Source organism: Dama dama, chromosome 20, assembly GCF_033118175.1.
Source record: "Dama dama isolate Ldn47 chromosome 20, ASM3311817v1, whole genome shotgun sequence".
In the NCBI taxonomy this organism is placed as follows: domain Eukaryota; kingdom Metazoa; phylum Chordata; class Mammalia; order Artiodactyla; family Cervidae; genus Dama; species Dama dama.
In genome coordinates, this window is record NC_083700.1 from 25,158,965 (window position 1) to 25,181,750 (window position 22,786).

Genomic DNA, 22,786 nt, shown 5'->3' on the forward strand with positions numbered 1-22,786 from the left:
CAAATGAGTCAGCTCTTCGCATCAGGTGGCCAAAGTATTGGAGTTTCAGCTTCAGCATCAGTCCTTCCAATGAACACCCAGGACTGATCTCCTTTAGGATGGACTGGTTGGATCTCCTTGCCGTCCAAGGGACTCTCAAGAGTCTTCTCCAACACCACAGTTCAAAAGCATCAATTTTTTGGCGCTCAGCTTTCTTCACAATCCAACTCTCACATCTATACATGACCACTGGAAAAACCATAGCCTTGACCAGATGGACCTTTGTTGGCAAAGTAATGTCTCTGCTTTTTAATATGCTATCTAAGTGGGTAACCCAAGATTCTGCACATTAAATTATATCAGCAAGAAAACTGAATTAAGTAGCAGTAACCTTTAGCCCTAATGCTATGGCCTTCATTGCCTTACCTGCACAATGAGTGAATCATGTCATAACAAACCCTTGGAGCCCCTTTAACCTCCAGTGAAATTTCACTTCTATGTCTGAAGTCTTTGTAATGACCACCAGAACCACAGTCATCTTTTGCTCTTGGGAATTCCTGTCTGTACCCCACTATTTATCTTTCCAAACTGGTTATGACTGTGTCGTCATGTTGTATTGTTCCTTTTATTTTCATAAGCATATCTTCTCTCTCCAATTAGATTGGAGATACAGACCTTTTCTTACGTGCCTTTGCATTTGTAAGGTTTTGAGTGCAAAAAGAAAATATATATATATTATTATCTTCTGTCCCCTAATAGCACCAAACATAGTGCTTTGCACCAAGTTGGAACAAAATAAATGCATAAGGATGATGACTGTCAGATTTTATTTAAAAAAAAAAAAAGGAGTAGCCATCATAGCTGTGGTAACATGGGCATCAGATTCATGGATTCTGCTTCAAAAGCAATTTTGTTTGTTCTCCTTTGTTTCAGAAAGATGCTGTGAAGCGAATATTCTCGGGCATTCAGCCTACAGGAATCCCCCACCTCGGCAACTATCTGGGAGCCATTGAGAGCTGGGTGAGGTTACAGGATGAGCATGACTCCGTGATGTATAGTATTGTTGACCTACATTCCATCACTGTCCCCCAAGACCCAGTCATCCTCCGGCAGAGCATCTTGGACATGACTGCTGCTCTCCTCGCTTGTGGCATAAACCCAGAGAAGAGCATCCTTTTCCAGCAATCTCAGGTCAGCTTCTCAGATTAGAACTGAGAAAACTTTTATTTTCAGATTATTTGAGGAAAAAATTCAGTGGTTTATACAGTTCCTGTTTGTGATTTTTTTTTTTTTTTTGAGCGTTCAAAGGTGACTTCATCAAATGTAACTGCTTCATTTTCATTTTTCCTTGTGTTCATGTCATTGAGTATTATTATAATGCAATAATATTTTCAGCTTTTTCCTCAGCTGCACTTGGTAAGTTTATAGTGCTTCATATAGGAAAAAATTGTATCCTATTATTACTTCTAACTCAAGAATTGTTTTTCTATATTGGCTTGCATTCAAACTGATGAATTCATGCTGTTGACTAGTTTCCTGGTGATGAGGGATAGAATTTAGCAACTGATGTTTTTACGTAACTACAATGTTGCTTTGCTGGGTATTGCATTTGGAAGGTCTACTGGATGATTCCTATTGTTCATTCTTTGTATAATAACTTTTGAGAAGATTTGAAAGAGCTAGCTGGGAAATTGGAAGACGATGTCCAGTGTCTTGAGTCCAAGCCAAGAAAGGCCTCAGAACACAGCCAGAATATTTGACTCATATCTTTACTATGGATGAATCAGTTTGCTCTTGGACAGGCAGATAACCTGGCCTAGAGACAGAGCACTTAAGAGACTCCCTAGCAAAGAAGATGAGAGTTTTAACTGAATCATGCTTTACATTACATGTTTTCTTTAACCTGATGACAAGCCCCAGCCAAGGAATAGTATGTTATACATGTTTTGGCATAATTTAACATGTATGCAAATGTGGTACGTGTTACACATGTGTACAACTCCTTTCTTGATCATAAACTTCTGACACTCATTTTTAGGCATATTTAATCACCCACAGAACTTAATATAATGATTCACACACAGAAACCATTTAAAAATATGTAATGAATGAGAAGAATATCTTCAAAAAAATAAATGCAGTTATCAACTTAAACTTGTTGCCAGCTTAGAGATAATCTGAAGGAATAATAGAATCTAATCATTAACGTGACTTTTTTTTTCATCCCTTTATTATTATTTTTTTTCATTTATTTTTATTAGTTGGAGGCTAATTACTTTACAATATTGTAGTGGTTTTTGTCATACATTGACGTGAATCAGCCTTAACATGACTTTTAAAGGCAATTTACCTCAATTTCCTTTTTCACAGTTGGTCAGGAAGGCCTTCTTTATGTATGACTTTTCAGATTGAATCTTGGACAGATCTAATTGTTATCAAGAACTTGCTTATGCTGAGCAAACATCTGCCTTCCTGTAATTTTCAGCCACTCATTTAACTTCTCTCTGAAAATACATAATAAATAAACTCTGTATTCCACATGACTGCTATTCCAATACTTGGAGGTATTGGTTGTCCATCATCCTTACCCTCTGGGTCCTTGTTCCATAGGACTTACCTTCTTCATACTAGCTGTCCTTAGATATCTCACCCTCTTGGTTGAGCTACCTCAGAAGCATTCCTACCTTTTCTCTGAAAAGATGATGCCTCTCATATTTCATGAAACAATGTCTGTCCAAGCCCTTCACACCCCTCTCTCACATTATAATTATCAGAGCCAGTCTAATAATTATCAGAGCCAGTTTTTGAGTCACCTAATGCATTTTCCAAGGCATACCATCTTCACTCCATCTTAGCTGCTTTTGATATAAGCTCTTTTGATCCTTGTATGATACTCTTTTATTAAAGAATTTATTTTTATTAGAAGATAATTACTTTATAATACTGTGATGGTTTCTGCTATGAATCAGCATGAATAGGTCATAGGTATACTGATGTCCCCTCCCTCTTGAACCTCCTTCTCACCTCCCTCCCATCCCACCCCTCTAGGTTGTTGCAAAGCACTGGCTTTGGGTTCCCTGTGTCATATAGCAAATTCCTACTGGCTATTTATTTTGTATATGGTGTTGTGTATGTTTCAATGCTACTCTCTCAAATCATCCCACCCTGTCCTTCCCGACTGTGCCAAAAGGCTGTTCTTTAAGTCTGAGTCTCCTTTGCTGCCCTGCAAGTAGGATCATCAGTACTGTCTTTCTAGATTCCATCAGTTCAGTTCAGTCGCTCAGTCATATCTGACTTTTTTGTGACCCCATGTACTGCAGCACACCAGGCCTCCCTGTCCATCACCAACTCCTAGAGTTTATTCAAACTCATGTCCATTGAGTCGGTGATGCCATCCAACCATCTCATCCTCTGTTTGTCCCCTTCTCCTCCTGCCTTCAATCTTTCCCAGCATCAGGGTCTTTTCAAGTGAGTCAGCTCTTCGCATCAGGTGGCCAAAGTATTGGAGTTTCAGCTTCAGCATCAGTCCTTCCAATGAACACCCAGAACTGATCTCCTTTACGATGGACTGGTTGGATCTCCTTGCCGTCCAAGGGACTCTCAAGAGTCTTCTCCAACACCACAGTTCAAAAGCATCAATTTTTTGGCGCTCAGCTTTCTTCACAGTCCAACTCTCACATCCATACATGATCACTGGAAAAACCATAGCCTTGACCAGACGGACCTTTGTTGGCAAAGTAATGTCTCTGCTTTTTAATATGCTATCTAGGTTGGTCATAACTTTTCTCCCAAGGAGTATCTTTTAATTTCACAGCTGCAGTCACCATCTGCAGTGATTTTGGAGCCCAAAAAAGTAAAGTCTGTCACTGTTTCCACTGTTTCTCCATCTGTTTGCCATGAAGATGGGACTGGATGCCATGATGTTTGTTTTCTGAATGTTGAGCTTTAAGCCAGCTTTTTCACTCTCCTCTTTCACTTTCATCAAGAGGCTCCTTGGTTCTTCTTTACTTTCTGCCATAAGGGTGGTGTCATCTGCATATCTGAGGTTATTGATACTTCTCCCAGCAATCTTGATTTGAGCTTGTGCTTCATCCAGCCCAGCGTTTCTCATGATGTACTCTGCATACAAGTTAAACAAGCAGGGTGACAATATACAGACTTGACGTACTCCTTTTCCGATTTGGAACCAGTATGTTGTTCCATGTCTGGATCTAACTGTTGCTTCCTGACCTGCATACAGATTTCTCAGGAGGCAGGTCAAGTGGTCTGGTATTCCCATCTCTTTCAGAATTTTCCACAGTTTGTTGTGATCTGCACAGTCAAAGGCTTTGGCGTAGTTAGTAAGGCAGAAATAGATGTTTTTCTGGAACTCTCTTGCTTTTTCGTTGATCCAGCAGATGTTGGCAATTTGATCTCTGGTTCCTCTGCCTTTTCTAAAACCAGCTTGAACATCTGGAATTTCATAGTTCATGTATTGTTGAAGCCTGGCTTGGAGAATTTTGAGCGTGACTTTACTAGCGTGTGAGATGAGTGCAACTGTGCAGTAGTTTGAGCATTCTTTGGCATTGCCTCTCTTTGGGATTGGAGTGAAAACTGACCTTTTCCAGTTCTGTGGCCGCTGCGGAGTTTTCCAAATTTGCTGGCATATTGAGTACAGCACTTTCACAGCATCATCTTTTAGGATTTGAAATAGCTCAACTGAATTCTATCACCTCCACTAGCTTTGTTCATAGTGATGCAAGTAAGGCCTACTTGACTTCACATTCCAGGATGTCTGGCTCTAGGTGAGTGATCACACCATTGTGATTATCTGGGTCATGAAGGTCTTTTTTGTACAGTTCTTCTGTGTATTCTTGCCACCTCTTCTTAATATCTTCTGCTTCTGTTAGGTCCATACCATTTCTGTCCTTTATTGTGCCCATCTTTGCATGAAATGTTCCCTTGGTATCTCTAATTTTCTTGAAGAGATCTCTAGTCTTTCCCATTCTATTGTTTTCCTTTATTTATTTGCATTGATCACTGAGGAAGGCTTTCTTATCTCTCCTTGCTATTCTTTGGAACTCTGCATTCAGATGGGTATATCTTTCCTTTTCTTCTTTGCTTTTTGCTTCTCTTCTTTTCATAGCTATTTGTAAGGCCTCCTCAGATGGCCATTTTGCTTTTTTGCATTTCTTTTTCTTGGGGATGGTCTTGCTCCCTGTCTCCTGTACAATGTCACAAATCTCCATCCATAGTTCTTCAGGCACTCTGTCTATCAGATCTAGTCCCTTAAATCTATTTCTCACTTCCACTATAAAATTGTAAGGGATTTGATTTAGGTCATACCTGAATGGTCTAGTGGTTTTCCCTACTTTCTTCAATTTAAGTCTGAATTTGGCCATAAGGAGTTCATGATCTGAGCCACAGTCAGCTCCCAGTCTTGTTTTTGCTGACTGTATAGAGCTTCTCCATCTTTGGCTGCAAAGAATATAATCAGTCTGATTTTGGTGTTGACCATCTGGTGATGCCCATGTGTAGAGTCTTCTCTTGTGTTGTTGGAAGAGGGTGTTTGCTATGACCAGTGCATTCTCTTTTCAAAACTCTTTAGCCTTTGCCCTGCTTCATTTTGTACTCCGAGGCCAAATTTGCCTGTTACTCCAGGTGTTTCTTGACTTCCTACTTTTGCATTCCAGTTCCCTGTAATGCGAAGGGCACCTTTTTGGGGTGTTAGTTCGAGAAGGTCTTGTAGGTCTTCATAGAACCATTCAACTTCAGCTTCTTCAGCATTACTGGCCAGGGCATAGATGGATCACCGTGATATTGAATGGTTTGCCTTGGAAAGGAACAGAGATCATATATACATGTTAATATATGTATATATAGATTCCATATATACATGTTGATATATGACATTCATTTTTCTTTCTTATTTACTTCACTCTGTATAATGGCTCTAGTTTAATCCACCTTATTAGAACTGATTTAAATATGCTCTTTTTTTTATAACTGAGTAATATTCCATTGTGTATATGTACTACAACTTCTTTATCCATTCATCTGTCAGTGGACATCTAGGTTGCTTCCGTGTCCTAGCTATTGTAAACAGTGCTGCAATGAACATGGGGGTACATGTGTCCTTTTCAATTATGGTTTCCTCAGGCTATATGCCCAGTAGTAGGACTGTTGGGTCATATGGTAGTCTTATTCCTAGTTTTTTGAAAGAAATCTCAATACCATTCTCCATAGTGGTTGTATCAGTTTTAAAAATTATATTCTATTTCCGTAATTCTTCTAGGTAAAAAAGTCCAATCTCCACAAAGTAGCCCCTTGTCAGACTGCTTTTTAAAGCAACTTTTAAAATTAAAGGTTTATGTACAACTGCATCCAATACTTGCACTTTGAGCTCATAGCCCCAGAAGGAACTCTTCTATTTTAAATATGTTCTCTGTTGTAAAGAGTTTTTGGCAGTGACCTTCATAAATATATAAAAATTTGCAATTATTGAGGTATCTTCTTCCACATGGTATAGTGTTGTTCAAAATAGCAATTGAAAGAGTAACCCACGATATGGGGAGCTTTATAAGAACTCTTTCATAAGTGAGGGATAGTAAAGTTCACCTTCCCTTTGGTTTTTTTATGTTACACAGTGAGCTCTCTGGTTCCCCAGCTGATTGTAGGTCTAGGTCAGAGATTGGAGGCAACTTGTGCTGCCTGTTTCCTTGATGGCCTATAAACTGTTTCAAAGGTCCCCTCCTACCAACCCTGACTTCAGCTCCCTTGGGAGAACTTCAATAGTTTGCCAGGTAAAATTTGAGAAGAGTACTCATGAGCCCATATTCCACAGTTTGTCACACAAAGACAGTTGAAAGGCTTCCTCAGATGTCTTTCTGTCCTCAAGACATTCTTGGTCTGGGCCATTTCCTTCTTGAACTCAGGCCACCAACATTATTACAACTCAGTGGGTAGACTGGTTATTGTATCAGATTCTCTTTCCTGTTTAAAATATTTAATGAAGAAAACTTGAAATATATGTAGAAGAGTAGGAGAATAGTATACTTTACCCCCATCATTTATTAACATTTTGTGATTAGTCTCTCCAATTTTGTTTTCTTTTTTTTTTAATATACTTCTTCATGGTTATCTTTGCCAATTTTATTTATTTATTTATTTGGCTATGCTGGATCTTCACTGTGGCCTACAGAGGCTTCTAGTTGCTGCATGCAGGCATGGTTGCCCTGAGGCATGTGGGATCTTAGTTCCTGGACCAGGAATTGAACCCACATCCCCTGTATTGGAAGGCAGATTCCTAATCACTGGACTACCATGGAAGATCCCATGTTGTTTTCTTTGCTGAAGTATTTTATAGCAGATATCACACATCATGGCATTTCTTTTTTTTTTTTTTCTTACATCATGGCATTTCATGCCCTAAATATTTTAGCATGCCTTTCTATAAACTCAGGAAGTTTTCTTACATAACCACAATAGTGTCATCAAACTTAACAAAGTTAATGATAATCCCATATTATCATCTAATACCCAGTCCATGTTCAAACTATGCTGGTTTTCCCAAAATGTGTTTTATAGTTGGCTTATTGAAATGATGATCCAACCAAGGTCTACAAATAACATTTGATTATGGATCTTAAGTCTCTTGTTTTTCATGCCTTTTGATTTGTTGATCATTTTATTTCTGTAAAGTTAATCTTTCCTCATTTAAAACTTTGAGTTTTGTGCTACCACTTCTTTCATGCCTTTAATATGTTAATCAGCTTTTCTTTTACTCACTATAAAATTAGCCTTTTTGGACATAAACATGAACGTTAATTTTCTTCCTAAGGCACTACTTTTGCAAGTTATATAGACAGTTTCTGACTTACAGTGGTTAAACTTATGATGGTTTGAAAGCTATATACATTCAATAGAAACTGTACTTTGAAATTTAGATTTTGATCTTTTCCCAGTCTGATAATATGTAGAAGATACTCTGTTGTGATACTGGGCAGCTGCAAGTCAGCCACAAGATCACCAGGGTAAATGATCAATACATAACCAATCTGTTTTCCACTTTGAGTACAGTGCTCAATAAATTACATGAGATATTCAACACTTTATTATAGTATAGGCTTTGTGTTAGCGCCCCTGGAGAAGGAAATGGCAATTCACTCCAGTATTCTTGCTTGGTAAGTCACATGGACAGAGGAGGCTGATGGGCTACAGTCCATGGGATCACAAGAGTTGGACACGACTTAGCAGCTAAATCACCACCACCACCACCAGGGCTGATGTAAGTGTTCTGAGCATGGTTAAGCTATGATGTTGGGAAGGTTGTGTATACTGTATGTATTTTCAACTTGGGATATTTTCAACTTAATGGTGTGTTTATCAAGACGTGACTCCATTGTAAGTTGAGTACTCTTGGAGAGAGAACTTTATTCTGTCTCCCACCATGCCTTTGCCTCAGGAGCTGATGGCAGAGAGGCAGTACAGAGCCAGAGTTGACCTCCAGGCCCTGGACTACTAAATTACCATTTCACTCCTGCCTCAGTCTGTCCAATCGACAGTCCATTCCCCACATTGTAGCCATGTGCTCTTTCTACTTAAAATAAACCAGCACCTCTCTCCTACCCTCAAAGCAAAAATCTAAACTCAGTTTCTAGAAAACCCTTCAATCATAAGGTCCCTGAGAACATCAGGTCAGTGTTTCTTCCATTCCATCACTTTTTATCACAAGTTATTTTGTGTTCAGATGATCTGATTAAATTTTATCAAGAATTCTTTAAAGCAGAAGTTAGAATATTTTCATGTTTTATTTTGAGAAAACTTGATAAATCAATTCTTAACTTATAAAACAGATAAATTAGAGATCAGTTATGTAATTATAACAAGGGTTTTTTTTAATATTGGGAATTTTGTAGTGCTTTTAAGCATTTAGTTGATCATAAAATATGATAGGAATTTAAAAACAAAGTATTGGGAGCCAGTGCCAGTTAAAATTGGTTATTTTTGCATTTGCACACACACAATTATTTACAAGTAAAAAGAAGAATTTTTGAAATTGTGTTAGAAAAGAAATATTTTTTTACATTATGTAAGTGTTCTTTTCTTGTTCATCCACTGTGTTAAGCAAAGTACTTACAGATAAATATAGAGACCAGTTCCCCGGGCCATTGTTGTCTACCAGAGTAAGTTCTAGTAATTGTTTGAAATAGGGAAAGAATTTAGCTATGTTGGGATGCTGATTTTATCAATTATTTTTATCTCCAGTCCTTTGCATTCTTTCTCAGCAGTCTGACTGGAACGATTGAGACTTATTGAAGATTTTTCTCATTATTTTCTTTTTCTTTCTTTCCCACTGGCCTCTAGTCATGGTGATTCCCCTAAAATATGTTTGCCATATGTGGGGAATTCTTCAGTGCCTCTCCTCTAAAAGGTGTGCCTATGTGCATGCGTGTGTGTGTGTGTGTGTGTGAGTGAGAGAGGGAGAAAGAAGACGCCTGCCTGTGTGTGTGCTTGGCAGAGCTTTCCATCCGAATGCCAAAGTCAGTGGTCTTTCATTTCTAGCAGGCTTGAGTGCGTATCCAATCTGATTCCAGCAGCTGTCTCTGAGGTGCATGTCTCCACATCTCTAGTTGTTACTTTGCTTGGGATTTAGTCACCCTGCAGATGGAAGATAAAAGCTGGAGTTCATAGCTTTAGGCACTGGCTTTCTGCCAAGGCTAAGAGAAAAGGACAGCTTTGGCCATCAGACCTCCTGTTACAGAGGGACCGAAACAGTCCAGGGAAGAGTCCAGGGCAAAAAACGAAATCTGCAGCTTCAGAATATGGCCTCGTTCTCTAATTAGAGCGAGGTTTGGTTTCCCAGGAAACAGAAATCAATAATAGTAATACAGGAAGGGGGACTATGAAGGAACCAATTTCCGAATGAGGGCCAACGGAACTGACTACATGAATCTTGGCTCAGTGAATACAAACAAAAGTTGTACCTGACCCATGGTGCTTGTCTTAGAGATACAAAGCCAAAGCCTAAACTCGGACAGGGAATCTCTTGTGTTTTCATTTATCCTCATAATTTTGGAAGCATGTTTAAGTATGTATTTATATTTGTTAAACTCTCAAGTTGTTAGGCCACTGACAACAGGTATACGTTCAACTCAGAAAGGAAGCAAACAAACCTGTATATAAGTCAATGGTCTTGAGGAATCTATTTGTAAAATTGGCATTACTTCCAGAGTTTCCAGGGAGAGGCAGAGGTTCTAAATGACCCATGGAATAAATAATAAAGAGAAGTTAGGAAAATTATTAAAATACCCAAACGTCTCATGTTATTTCCTTCTCTAAAAGGTTTCCACTAATATCACTTCCTTGCCTAGATCTGTACTCATGTGTGGTTTGATGAGAAGCTATTGTATTTGTGTTGCTTCCATCCTGGAGCACAGAGTTAGGTCATATCTTAATTACACCTCCAAGAAGAGCTTTTTTACTATCAGGGCAATGAGTATGGGCTCTGAAGCCAGATACAGTTTGAATCTCACTGTGATCTCTTCTCATTGTGGCATACTGGGCAAGTTACTGAAGCTCTTTGAACCCCCTTTATAATGTCTATAATAAGGATATTTAAATAATATGATGTATATATATGATTCCTGACAGATATTAACTTTCTCTCTCACCTTACCTCACCACACACGTACTGTCCCCAGTCCAGGCTTCTTGATTTAAGGATAGAGTGCATTTGTAAGATGAAGAACAAATTAGTAACAGTGCCTCTCTTTATTTCCAATGACAAAATATTTTCACAAGAGTTTGTTATCAAGAAATATTTCAAGCATTGAGAAGAGTTTGAGTATGGATGGCTGCTTTTTAAAATGCTAACCTTTTGGCATACTTACTGAATGCAGTTTTTATTTTTTAAGAAATAAAACATTACAAGTATAGTCAAAACTGTTAAGCTCTCTCTAGTCTCTTTCTGCTTTCTGCCTCCCCAGAAAATGTGTGCGAACGTGTTAGTCACTCATTCATGTCCGGCTCTCTGTGACACCATGGACTGTAGCCCACCAGGCTCTTCGTCCATGGAATTCTCCTAGCAAGAATACTGGAGTATTTTTTCTCCAGGGGTTCTTCCCGACCCAGGGATTGAACCTGGGTCTCCCTCATTGCAGGCAGGAAATTTAATCATTTTGACTGCTGTATGATATCCCATTGTCCGGCTCTACCACAATTTATTTATCTATTGGTTGTTTTCCTGGCTAAAGATATTTGGATTTTTTTCCAACTTTTTGTTACTGTGAATATTATTACAATGGGCGTACTTGCGTATGTTTTTTGTGCACCTCTGAAAGCCTCCCCAGAGGGAACCACTCTACTGAATTTAATATTCATCATTCCCATGTACCTGTTTACATTTTTATTGCATATGATTTGGCTATAACAATCCATATTATTTATTTTGTATGTTTTAGAACTTTACATAAATAGCCTCATGCTGCACATATCTTCCTGAATCTATATTTTTTGTATGCAGCATTAATTATGTGTTTGAGATTTAATCATTTTGATGGCTGTATGATATACCATTGTCTGGCTCTGTCACAATTTATTTAATTTATTGTTATTTTCCTGGCAAAAGATATTTAGATTTTTTCTAACTTTTTGTTACTCTGAATAATACTACAGTGGGCATACTTACATATGCTTTTTGTTCACCTCTGAAAGGTTTTCTAGGTGTATTTACCCAAGAGTGGAATCATGAGGATATATGACATCAATGTTAGTGAATTATTGCTAGCTCAGTTCAGTTCAGTCACTCAGAAGTGACTGACTCTTTGCGGCCCCATGGACTGCAGCACGCCATGCTTCCCTGTCCATCAGCTTGCTCAAACTCTTGTCCATCAAGTCAGTGATGCCATCCAACCATCTCATCTTCTGTCATCCCCTTCTCTTCCTGTCTTCAGTCTTTTCCAGCATCAGGGTCTTTTCCAATGAGTCAGTTCTTAGCATCAGGTGGCCAAAGTATTGGATTTTCAGCTTTTAGCATCAGTCCTTCCAATGAATGTTCAGGACCATTGCCCTTTAGGATTGACTGGTTTGATCTCCTTGCAGTCCAGGGAACTCTCAAGAGTCTTCTCCAATACCACAGTTCAAAAGCATCAATTCTTTGGCGCTCAGCTTTCTTTGTTGCCCAACTCTCACATCCGTACCTGACTATTGGAAAAAATATTCCAAGGAATATTGCTAGATTGCTCTCCAAACTGGCATTCCAACTTCCGTTCCCACCAAAAGAAGAGTTCCCTTTGGTCTATGGCAATATTTGGTATAATTAGACATTATTTTTGCCATTATAAAAGATGGAATATCTTGTCTCATTGTTGTTTTAATTTGCATTTCCCTGACTACTGGTAAGGTGAAGCATTTTTTTCATGTTTAAAACCTTTCGTTTTCTTCTGTGAATTACTTATTCACCCCTTTTTCCCACTTAAAAAATTGCATTTTTTTTTATTGTTTGTAGAAGTTATTTCTTTACGTATCCTAAATATTAACCTTTGTCTGTTTTACATTACCTTTTTTCAGTCTATGGCTTGTCTTTTTAAATTTGTAAATGCTGTCTTTTATTTTAATGCAGACAATTCAGCCTTTGCCTATATGGCTTTGTGCTTCTGGTTGTCTTTTAAAGAAATTGTTCTCTGGCCTAATGTCATAAAGCTATTCTTTATGATTATTTTCTAAATGTTTTAAAGTTTTGCTTTTCCCATTTAAATATTATCTACAAATAAATCTTACCATCTTTAGATCATACACATTTTGGCAGATTTTATTTGCATTATTTAAAAAAAAAACACATTTGAAATTATCAGCACAGATTATATCAGGAGTGTCTTTAAGTATTGGGAAGATGTCTAGTGCATGTAATGGATGCATATTTTCCAAAATTCTAACTTTTGCTTGAAATCTGATGTTTTATCATTAGCAACACTTTTTGTGAATTTTCCTTGAGATTCCCATCTTCCCTTTTTTCCCTTGATGACTTTTGCTAGAGGCTACTCTGTTAATCTTTCTGGAGCACAGATTTGGTTTTGTGAGACTCTACCATATCTTGGGCTTCCCACGTGGTCTAATGGTAAAGAACCCACCTCCCATTGCAGCAGATAAAGAGACATGGATTTGATCCCTGGGTCAGGAAGATCCCCAGGAGGAGGGCATGGCAGTCCACTCCAGCATTCTTGTCTGGAGAATCCCACAGACAAAGGAGTCAAGGGCTACCGTCTATAGGGTCGCAAAGAGTCGGACATGACCGAAGCAACTTAGCATGCATGCACGCGCTGTTATATCTTTCTTTTCTATTTCCTTAGTTTTGTTGTTTCCTCTCTTGCTTCCGTTGTCTTTGATATTAGTTTGTTGTTATTTTTATTAAGTGGACCTCATTAATTTTAGCCATTCTTATTTTCTAATATAAATGTAAATATTCATTTCCTTGTAAGTACTGCTTTGTCAGCATCCGCAAAGTTGCAATATGTAGTATTTTCACCATAGCTCATTTGTGAATGATTTCTAATTTGTTATTTCTTATTTGATCTGTGATTTATTTAGAAGCAGGTGTTTTAATTTCCAAATATATGACTCTTTTTTAAAAACCATTTTACCCATTTGAATGACTAAAATTGAAAAATACTGATATGGCTAAGTTTTGGTAAAGATATAGAGCAATGTGAGCTCATACATTGCTATTAAGAGTATAAAAAGTCAGTTTCTTATAAAATTAAACAGATACTTATCATGTGACCCAGCAATTCTCTAGGCATTTACTCAAGAGAAATGAAAACATTGTCTACAAAATCACTTGTGCTTCCCTTGTAGCTCAGTTGGCAAAGAATCTGCCTGCAATACTGAAGACCCAGGTTCAATTCCTGGGTTGGAAAGATCCCCTGGAGAACGGAGTGGCAACTCAGTCCAGTATTCTTGCCTAGAGAATCCCATGGACAGAGGAGCCTGGCAGGCTACAGTCCATGGGGTCATAAGAGTCAGAAATGACTTAGTGACTAAACCACCACATAAATGTACATAATGTTTTTGCTCGCAGTAGTCCCAAAGTAAAAACAATACAAATGTCCATCAACAAATAAATAAGTGATTGTAGAATATTCAAAGTGAAAGCTATTCAAATATTCAAAGCTATTCAAAGTGAAAAGTAGTATGTAACAATACGAAGGAATAGCAGAAACTTTATGCCGAGAGAAGCCTACAAGAGAATAATTGATATTGTCTGCTAACATTATTTGATATTCTAGAACAGACAGAACTAACCCATAATAACAAAAAGCAGATCAGTGGTTTCCAGGAGCAAGGGTGAGAAAGGGATGAAGAATTAACTGCAAAGTGGTATGAAGAAACTTTCGGGTGGCATTGAACTGCCCTGTATCTTGATTGGTGTGGTGGCTACACATGTGTATGGATTTATTAAAATTCCTAAGACTGAGCAGCTACAATGGGTCCATCTTACTGTTTGTACATTATGCCTTACTAAAGTTTATTTAATATTAAAAACTTTTTACAATCAGTAGGCACTTAGAATGTTGTATAAGTCGAAAGAAAAAAAAGAGAAAAACCCATGAAACTGTGTGAGAACACTATAGATAGTTCAATGTAGTTGTCTTTCAGACATTTAAAATGATAAAGGCAAAGTTAATATGGTATGAAAATGTCATGTGAGCTTCGAGTCACCTATTCACTATGTAACTAAAAAACAACTTGCTCACAAATTTAGTCAGTAAACTAATTATTTGATATGTTGTTGTAACATGCTCCATAAACATCTTGTAAAACCAGCAAGAAGCACTGTGAAACCAAGTGTTGCAACTGTTGACCTCACTCCAAGGGAAGTATTAAAGAAAGAAGCTTTGCCTGAGATAGTGCTTTGAATTAAACTGACAAGATCTTTTCTGCCAAGAATTTTAGGGAATTTCAGTCAAGAGATAAAAGAGTTTAAGAATATGAAAATCATCTTATGATTTAAGGCTTCCATCATTTTTGTTTGTTTTTAAATTATTTTTAATTCATGTTTTTCCTTGTTTAAATATTATTTATCCCAATCAAAACAGCAACAAATATATGTAGGGAGAGATACCTTTTACAGACATATTTTGTACTTACTTGTTGTATATTACAAAATAAAGAACACAACTCAGTGTTTGTTGGTTTTTAATGAAGCACGATGTGACCTCTAATTTACCTGTCCTTAGTCTTTTCTTCTTATACTTCTTTACTGCTCTGACTCACTGATATATTGATTCCCTCATTCCTTGTAGGATTTTGTCTTGATCCTAATGTTAAGGCAGTAACTTCATTTTTCTTCTACTCTGATAATTCATTTATTTCCTTCACTGATTCATCTTTAATCTCCAGAATTCTGTCCTGAAGTAGTAGGTAGGTGTAAGTAGATAGATCTATTATATATATTCTGCCCTCGTGAAGTTTCATCTGCTTCTATAATTTTCAGCTATTTTCTCTCAAATTTTGTTTCTATCCTTGACCATTCTTCCTAACTTCAGACATTTTTTTGTGTGTTTCTAGCTATCTTCTAGACATCTCTCTATGAGATCTTTCAAAAAATCTCAGTGTGAACATATCTGAAACCACAGATTTGGCCTCTGAGCAGCAGTTTGCTAACCCCTACTGTATGAGGGTTATATGTCCTCATCTGCTGCCATGCGACCAGCAGGCAGTGCATCAGATTGGAGAAACATCTGGTCATACTCCACTGTTGTTGGGCTTGTCCACATGACTTGTTCTAGCCAATGGAAAGTGAGTGAGCGTGATACACACCATGCCCAAGCAGAATCTTTACAAGCTATTCCATGTTTGTTCTAACTCTCTTGCGCTTTTTCCTTCCTCCTCACTCAATTTAGGTCCTGGAATGAGAAGGTAAATAAAGCGGAGTAAACTTCCCAAGTAGCTTCCCAGGTGGCACCCATGGTAAAGAGTCCACCTGCCAAAGCTGGAGACACAAGGGACCCGAGTTTGTTCCCTGGGTTGGGAAGATCCCTTGGAGGAGAAAATGGCAACCCACTCCAGTATTCTTGCCTGGAAAATCGTATAGGCAGAGTCTGGTGGGCTACAGTCCATAGAGTCACAAAGAGTCAGCCATGACTGAGCGCATGTGCACGCGCGCATGCACACACACACACACACACACACACACACACACGCCAGCCTACAGCTACTAATACATGATGTGAATGAAGAAGAAACCATAGCTGTGAGTGGCTTATTTAGGGTTGTTACCCAGCATAAGCTAAAAAAAAGCAGACTAATATACTGCTATAGATTAAAAAAAAATACATATGTTTACACATACACATGTATAAATTAAGCAATAGAACTTAGAGGGAGGTGACTTTTCAGTCTGGAGTAGACTTAAATAGCTACTTATTTAGCTTTGCAAGTATTGGACTAAGAAAAAAGTATAGAAAAATCCAAATGTGTACAGATAGATATTCATTGACAAACAGAAGTACCAACAGGAGGCAGACCAGTTGAAGAGAGTGAATGAAAGTTTATCAATGATAAACTTTTAATTTTAATTAAAATCAGAGTTCTTTTAATTAAAATTAGATCCCCAAACAAAGCCCCTGTTAAGGAGAGATTTGTGATGGGGATGATAAGAGTCTAATAAAGATAACTCAGCATGAAATTGCTAGTTTTTGAGAGAAAACAATAAATGGGAATTTGTATCTGAACAGTCTTACAAGTGCCCAAACCAAAATTTAAAAGTACCTGATTCCTGGGAAGATAACATTTATGTAGGAAATAGTAAAATCCCAAGGGGCACTCAGACGGTTGATCTAAGATTTATTGAATTAGCTAATTGCTTGAATGGATTTGATCAATACCTAGCAACTGTATTTTTTTTTTTTTTGTATCATGCTCTGCTGTACTTGTTAATTAAATGTTTTTGAAAAAATTTAAATTCAGCAAAACACAGGAAATAGTATAACAGACACTCATGTTCCCAACACAAAGGATGAATATTGTTGACAATTTGTCATATTTGCTTGATCTCCTGTATTAAATTTCCTGTATTAAAGTTGAAGGAACCTTTCCTTCTTTCCTTGCCCACTCCTCTCACCCCTCCTCCCTGCATCCCTTTTCTCTATCCCTAGGCAATGAAATCTTGGACTTGGCCTGTATCAATCTAGCCAATTTGTCACACCTGTTTTCATGTGCAATCCCATGAGCAATATACAATAGTTTTAATTGTGTGGTTTAAAAAAAAAATAATACTAGTGGTGCTGTATTGTAGAATCTTTTTGCAATTTCCCTTTCCCACATAGCAGTATGTTTTTGTGATCTCATATTAATTTTTTATATTTGGTTAGTGTGCCATTATACAAATATGCCACCTTTTATCTAGATATCACCCTGTTGATAAACCTTTAATGTTTTCATTTCATGCATTCATTTAACAAATATTTATTGAATATTTACTATGTCCCAGATCCTGTGTCAGATACTCATATCAATGAAGAAAAGAGACAAAAATCTTTGCCATCATGGTACTTAAATTGTATTTAAGTGACACAACATAAATAATGACTATAATAAATAAACCAAACAAAGTATATTAGAAGGTGATAGGTTATATAGAAAAAGGCTAAGGGGAATTGGGAGTGGTGTTGAGGGAAACAGGTTGTTATTTTAGACAGCATGGCTGGGTAAGACAAGGTAAGATAAGATAATATTACAGCAAAGACTTAATGTGAGAGAGTTAGTAAGGTGAGTATGTGGGGAAAGAGAATTGCTATCAGAGAAGAATCAGTGCCAAGCCCCTAAGTGGGGAGTGTGTCTGGTATATTCAGGAAACATAAGTAGGTCAGCATGGCTGGAGAAGGGAGAGCAAAGAGGGTGAGAAGGAGGATTAGAATCCAGACATTATAAGGTTGAGTAGGAAGAGATGATCATGATAGACCATGGTAAGGACCATACAATTCACTCATTTAAAGTGTACAATGAAATGACTTTTAGTGTTCACAGAGTTGTGTATCCATCACCACAGTCAAATTTAGAACATTTTCATCACTCCATGATGAAACCCAGTACCCATGAGCCGTCACTTCTTTTGCTCCTCTTCCCTTTCCGCGGCAATCTCTAATTCACTTTGTTTTCTATGAGTTTGCCTGTTTTGAACATTTCATACAAGTGCATTTTGTGATTGACTTCTTTCACTTAGCATCGTGTTTTCAAGGTTTGTCTATTTGGTAATATTTATCAGTACTTCATTTGTTTTTATTGTTGAGTAATTGCCGTTGTATGGATATACCACATTTTGTTCATTCATTCATTAGTCAGTGAATTCATTAGTCAGTATTTGGGTTGTTTCCACTTTTCCAGGTGGCTTCCCTGGTGGTTCAGAGGTAAAGAATCCACCTGCCAATGCAGGAGATGTGGGTTTGATCCCTGGGTTGGGAATATCCCCTGGAGAAGGAAAAGGCAACCCAGTATTCCTGCCTGGAAAATCCCATGGACAGAGGAGCCTCGGAGGCTACAGTCTTGGGATCACAAAACAGTAGGACATAACTTAGCAGCAGAACATGCATGCATTTTTTCCAGATATTTTCCAGATGAAAAATGCTACTCAGAAAATTTCTGTAAAGTTTTTTTATAGTTGTATGTTTCAGTTATCTTGCTGTAGATCTAGGAATGAGATTGCTGGGTGATACAGTAACTCTATATTTAACATTTTGGGGAACTGTTAAAAAGTGTTTTGAAAGTGGCTACACTACTTGGTATGAGAGTTCTACCACCAATGTACAAAGGGTCCCTGACAGGATTGTTCAACTTACAGTTTTTCAACTTTACAATGGTACAAAAGCAATAAATATTGTAGCAGAAATGGTACTTTGAATTTTGAGATTTAATTTCCCCCCTCCCCCAGGGCTAGCAACTCTCATGATGCTGGGCATCAGCAGCAAGCTACAGCTTCCAGGCAGCCCCACCATTATGGGGGTAAACAACTGACGCACTTACAATTCTATACCTATACAACCATTCTGTTTTTCATTTTCAGTACAATATTCAATGAATTACATGAAACATTCAACATTGTATTATAAAATAGATTTTGTCCTAGATAATTTTACGCAAATATAGCTAATGTAAATGTTCTGATCATGTTTGGGGTAGGCTAGACTAAACTATGATGTTCTATATATTAGCTGTATTAAATGCATTTTCAACTTAGGATATTTCAACTCGATGGATTTATCAGGAAGTAACCCCACTGTAAGTTGAAGAAGATCGGTATAGGAGTCCAAATTCTTCATTTCTTTCTTCAAACATTTTTGTTGCCCGTCTTTTTTTTTTTAAACTGTCCTAATGAGTGTAAAGTGAAGCTCAATGTATTGTTTTTTTCTCAGTGTAGTTTTGATTTGCATTTTCCTAATGACTAATGATGTTGAGCAGTTTTTCATGTGCCTGTTAGTCATTTGTGTATCTTCTTTGAAGAAGTGTCTTTTCAAATCCTTTGCCCATTTTAAATTGAATTATCTGTCTTTTCATTGTTGAAGGATGAGTTTTTTACATAGTCTGGATACAACTTTCTTATCAGACATGATTTACAGGTAACTTCAATGGCACCCCACTCCAGTATTCTTGCCTGGAAAATCCCATGGATGGAGGAGCCTGGTAGGCTGCAGTCCATGGGGTCACTAAGAGTCAGACACTACTGAGCGACTTCACTCACTTTCTCCTGTTTTGTAAATTGTCTTTTACTTTCTTGATAGTTCCTTTGAAACACAACATTTTAAAATGTTTATGAAGACCAGTTTATCTGTTTTTTTTTTCTTTTGTTATTTGTGCTATTGGAGTCAAGGACTAGCAAATCACTGATTAACACAAGGTCAAATAGGAAAATTTACTCCTATTTTTTTTTTCCAAGCAGTTTATACTTTTGGTGGTTACACTGAGGTCCCTGATCCATCTTGAGTTAATTTTTATGTGTGGTGAGAAGTAGGGGTCCAGCCTGGTTCTTTTGCATGTAGCTATGTATCTATGGATATTCAGTTGTCCTAGCATTATTTGTTGAAGAGACTATTCTTTCTGAGCTCTCACTTCTTTTCCATTGATCTATCAGTTCAGTTCAGTTCAGTCTCTCAGTCATGTCCGACTCTTTGCAACTCCATGGACTGCAGCATGTCAGGCCTCCCTGTCCATTGCCAACTCCCAGAGTCCACTCTAATTTATGTCCATCGAGTCGGTGATGCCATCCTACCACCTCATCCTCTGTTGTCCCCTTCTCCTCCTGCCCTCAATCTTTCCCAGCATCAGGGTCTTTTCCAATTATTAGTCAGTTCTTTGCATCAGGTGGCCGAACTATTGGAGTTTCAGCTTCAGCATCAGTCCTTCCAATGAATATTCAGGATTGATTTCCTTTAGGATGGACTGGTTGGATCTCCTTGCTGTCCAAGGGACTCTTGAGTCTTCTCCAATACCATAGTTCAAAAGCATCAGTTCTTCAGTGCTCAGCTTTCTTTATGGTCCAACTCTCACATCCATACGTGACTACTGGAAAAACCATAGCTTTGACTAGCTGGACCTTTGTTGGCAAAGTAATGTCTCTGCTGTTCAATATGCTGTCTAGGTTGGTCATAGTTTTTCTTCCAAGGAACAAGCGTCTTTTTTTTTTTTTCTTTTCTTTTTTTTTTTTTTTTAATTAGTTGGAGGCTAATTACTTCACAACATTTCAGTGGGTTTTGTCATATATTGATATGAATCAGCCATGGATTTACACGTCTTCCCCATCCCAATCCCCGCTCCCACCTCCCTCTCCACCCGATTCCTCTCGAAACATCCCACCCTCGCCTTCTCCCACAGAGTTCAAAAGTCTGTTCTGTATTTCTGTGTCTCTTTTTCTGTTTTGCATATAGGGTTATCGTTACCATCTTTCTAAATTCCATATATATGTGTTAGTATGCTGTAATGTTCTTTATCTTTCTGGCTTACTTCACTCGAATAAGCGTCTTTTAATTTCATGGCTGCAGTCACCATCTGCAGTGATGTTCTATCTTTATACCAGTGCTACATTTTCTAAATTAGTATAGTAGTACATTGATTGATTTTGGGGTGTTAAAATAAGCTTGCATTTCTGGAATAAATCACACTTGATTATGTTGCGTAATGCTTTATGTATGTTGCTGAATTTAATTTGCTAGTGTTTTGTTGAGGGCTTTGCATCTATATTCATGTCATCGGTCTATAGTTTATTTTGTTATGATGCCTTTGCCTGGTTTTGGTTTCAGTATAATACAGGCCTCCTAGAATGAGTAAGGAAGAGTGCCCTCTTCTCTTATTTTTTTGGAAGAGATTGTGAAGAATTGGTATTAACTTTTTCAATGTTTATAGGAATTCACTAGTGAAATCTGCTCTCTACCCACAACCGAGGGTTCATTTCGTTGTTGTTGCTATGTCTGCTTGACTTTTGTGCAGCAAATCTGTAAAGTCCATCTTCACAGTCCTCTGTGGTCACTACAATCTCTGCTGGGTTAGCTTAGTGTTCAGGTAAAGATTGAGCTTGTTGTTGTTGTAGTTGAGTCATGTCCAACTCATTGTGACCCCGTGGACTGTAGTCTGCCAGCCTCCTCTATCCATGGGACTTCCCAGGCAAGAATAATGGAGTGGGTTGCCATTTCCTTCTCCAGGGGCTCTTCCCAACCTAGGAATCAAACCTGTATCTCCTGCATTGACAGGCAGATTCTTTACCACTGAGCCCACTAATGATTGAGCAGAAATGTCTAAATGCTTTGATCCTATATTTCAACCCTTTGCTGAGGGGCTTACACAGGGCCTCAAGATGAGCCAGAGGTAAGAGATTGGGGTTTTCTCACGTTTTTCCTGGGCATTCCTTGCCAGAGGCCCAGGAACATGTCAGATCTTTTCAAAGCCCTCCATAAGCATATCATTTCCCAGCTTTTCTCCATAAGACTTTTTAGCCAGCATCTTGTTTTTCTCCTCCTGGGATCAGCCCCTCAGGCAGCAGTAATGTTAAGTCATTGCTGGTGATTATTTTTGAAACATGTCCTAAGGAGAAGGCTCTTCTGACTGAGTGAACTCTAAATCAGGTCAAATAATCGCCAGCCCTGCAAATGAGGGGCTTTTCCCCATTTTCCAAATGGGCAGCTGTCTGCTGAGTAGTGACGATTCTCTGGGGTTGGGTCTTTATGAGGAGCTCCAGACCTCTGCTTTCCCTACCATTGGCTGCTAGGCTGCTGTTTTCATGGCCTCACAGACACGGGGAGAGACTGATGGGGATCAGGCAAGTTAAAATGCCACCAGGCTCTCTGTTCTTACTGAGACTGTAATGTTTTTCTGAATTATTCTTCAGATGATTGCAAGCCTTTGGTTAATTTTCTAGAGTTTTATAAAAGTTGACTTTGACAGTTTTTGCTTGTGTTCTCATAGTGTTTATGGAAGAGCAGATTTTCAGAGGTTGTTACTCTGCTGTTCCAGCAGTCCCTCCACCTTTTCTAAGCACCAGAAAAGTTTTCATTTTATTTTATTCAAGACCAAATGTAGTTAGATTTACAAGCCTTTTGCCTATTTTCACAAGCTGAACACACCCATGTGCAGGTTACATGGGTAATTTGTGTTGATCTTTATTCCCCTTTCCATTTACTAACCATCCCTTTCCCAAGATAACCTGTTTTTAAATTCAATATAATTTAGTACATACTCTTTTACATCTGGCTTCTTTCATTCAACATTATGTTTATGAGATTCATTCATGTTGTTAAATGTAATTTAGTCTTCCCCATTGCTGTAGTATTCCCTTGAGTGAGTA

General features: G+C 38.0%; 1 protein-coding gene across 2 annotated transcripts in view; it reads left to right on the forward strand.

Annotated features, from left to right (window-relative positions):
* The window catches only part of WARS2 (tryptophanyl tRNA synthetase 2, mitochondrial), a 97,988-nt gene that overhangs the window by 48,590 nt on the left and 26,612 nt on the right, over positions 1 to 22,786 (forward strand). For both annotated transcript variants that reach the window (XM_061121031.1, XM_061121032.1), the window contains exon 2: positions 913 to 1,170. In XM_061121031.1, the coding sequence (XP_060977014.1) occupies positions 913 to 1,170 (258 nt within the window). The remainder of the gene's footprint in view (positions 1 to 912; positions 1,171 to 22,786) is intronic.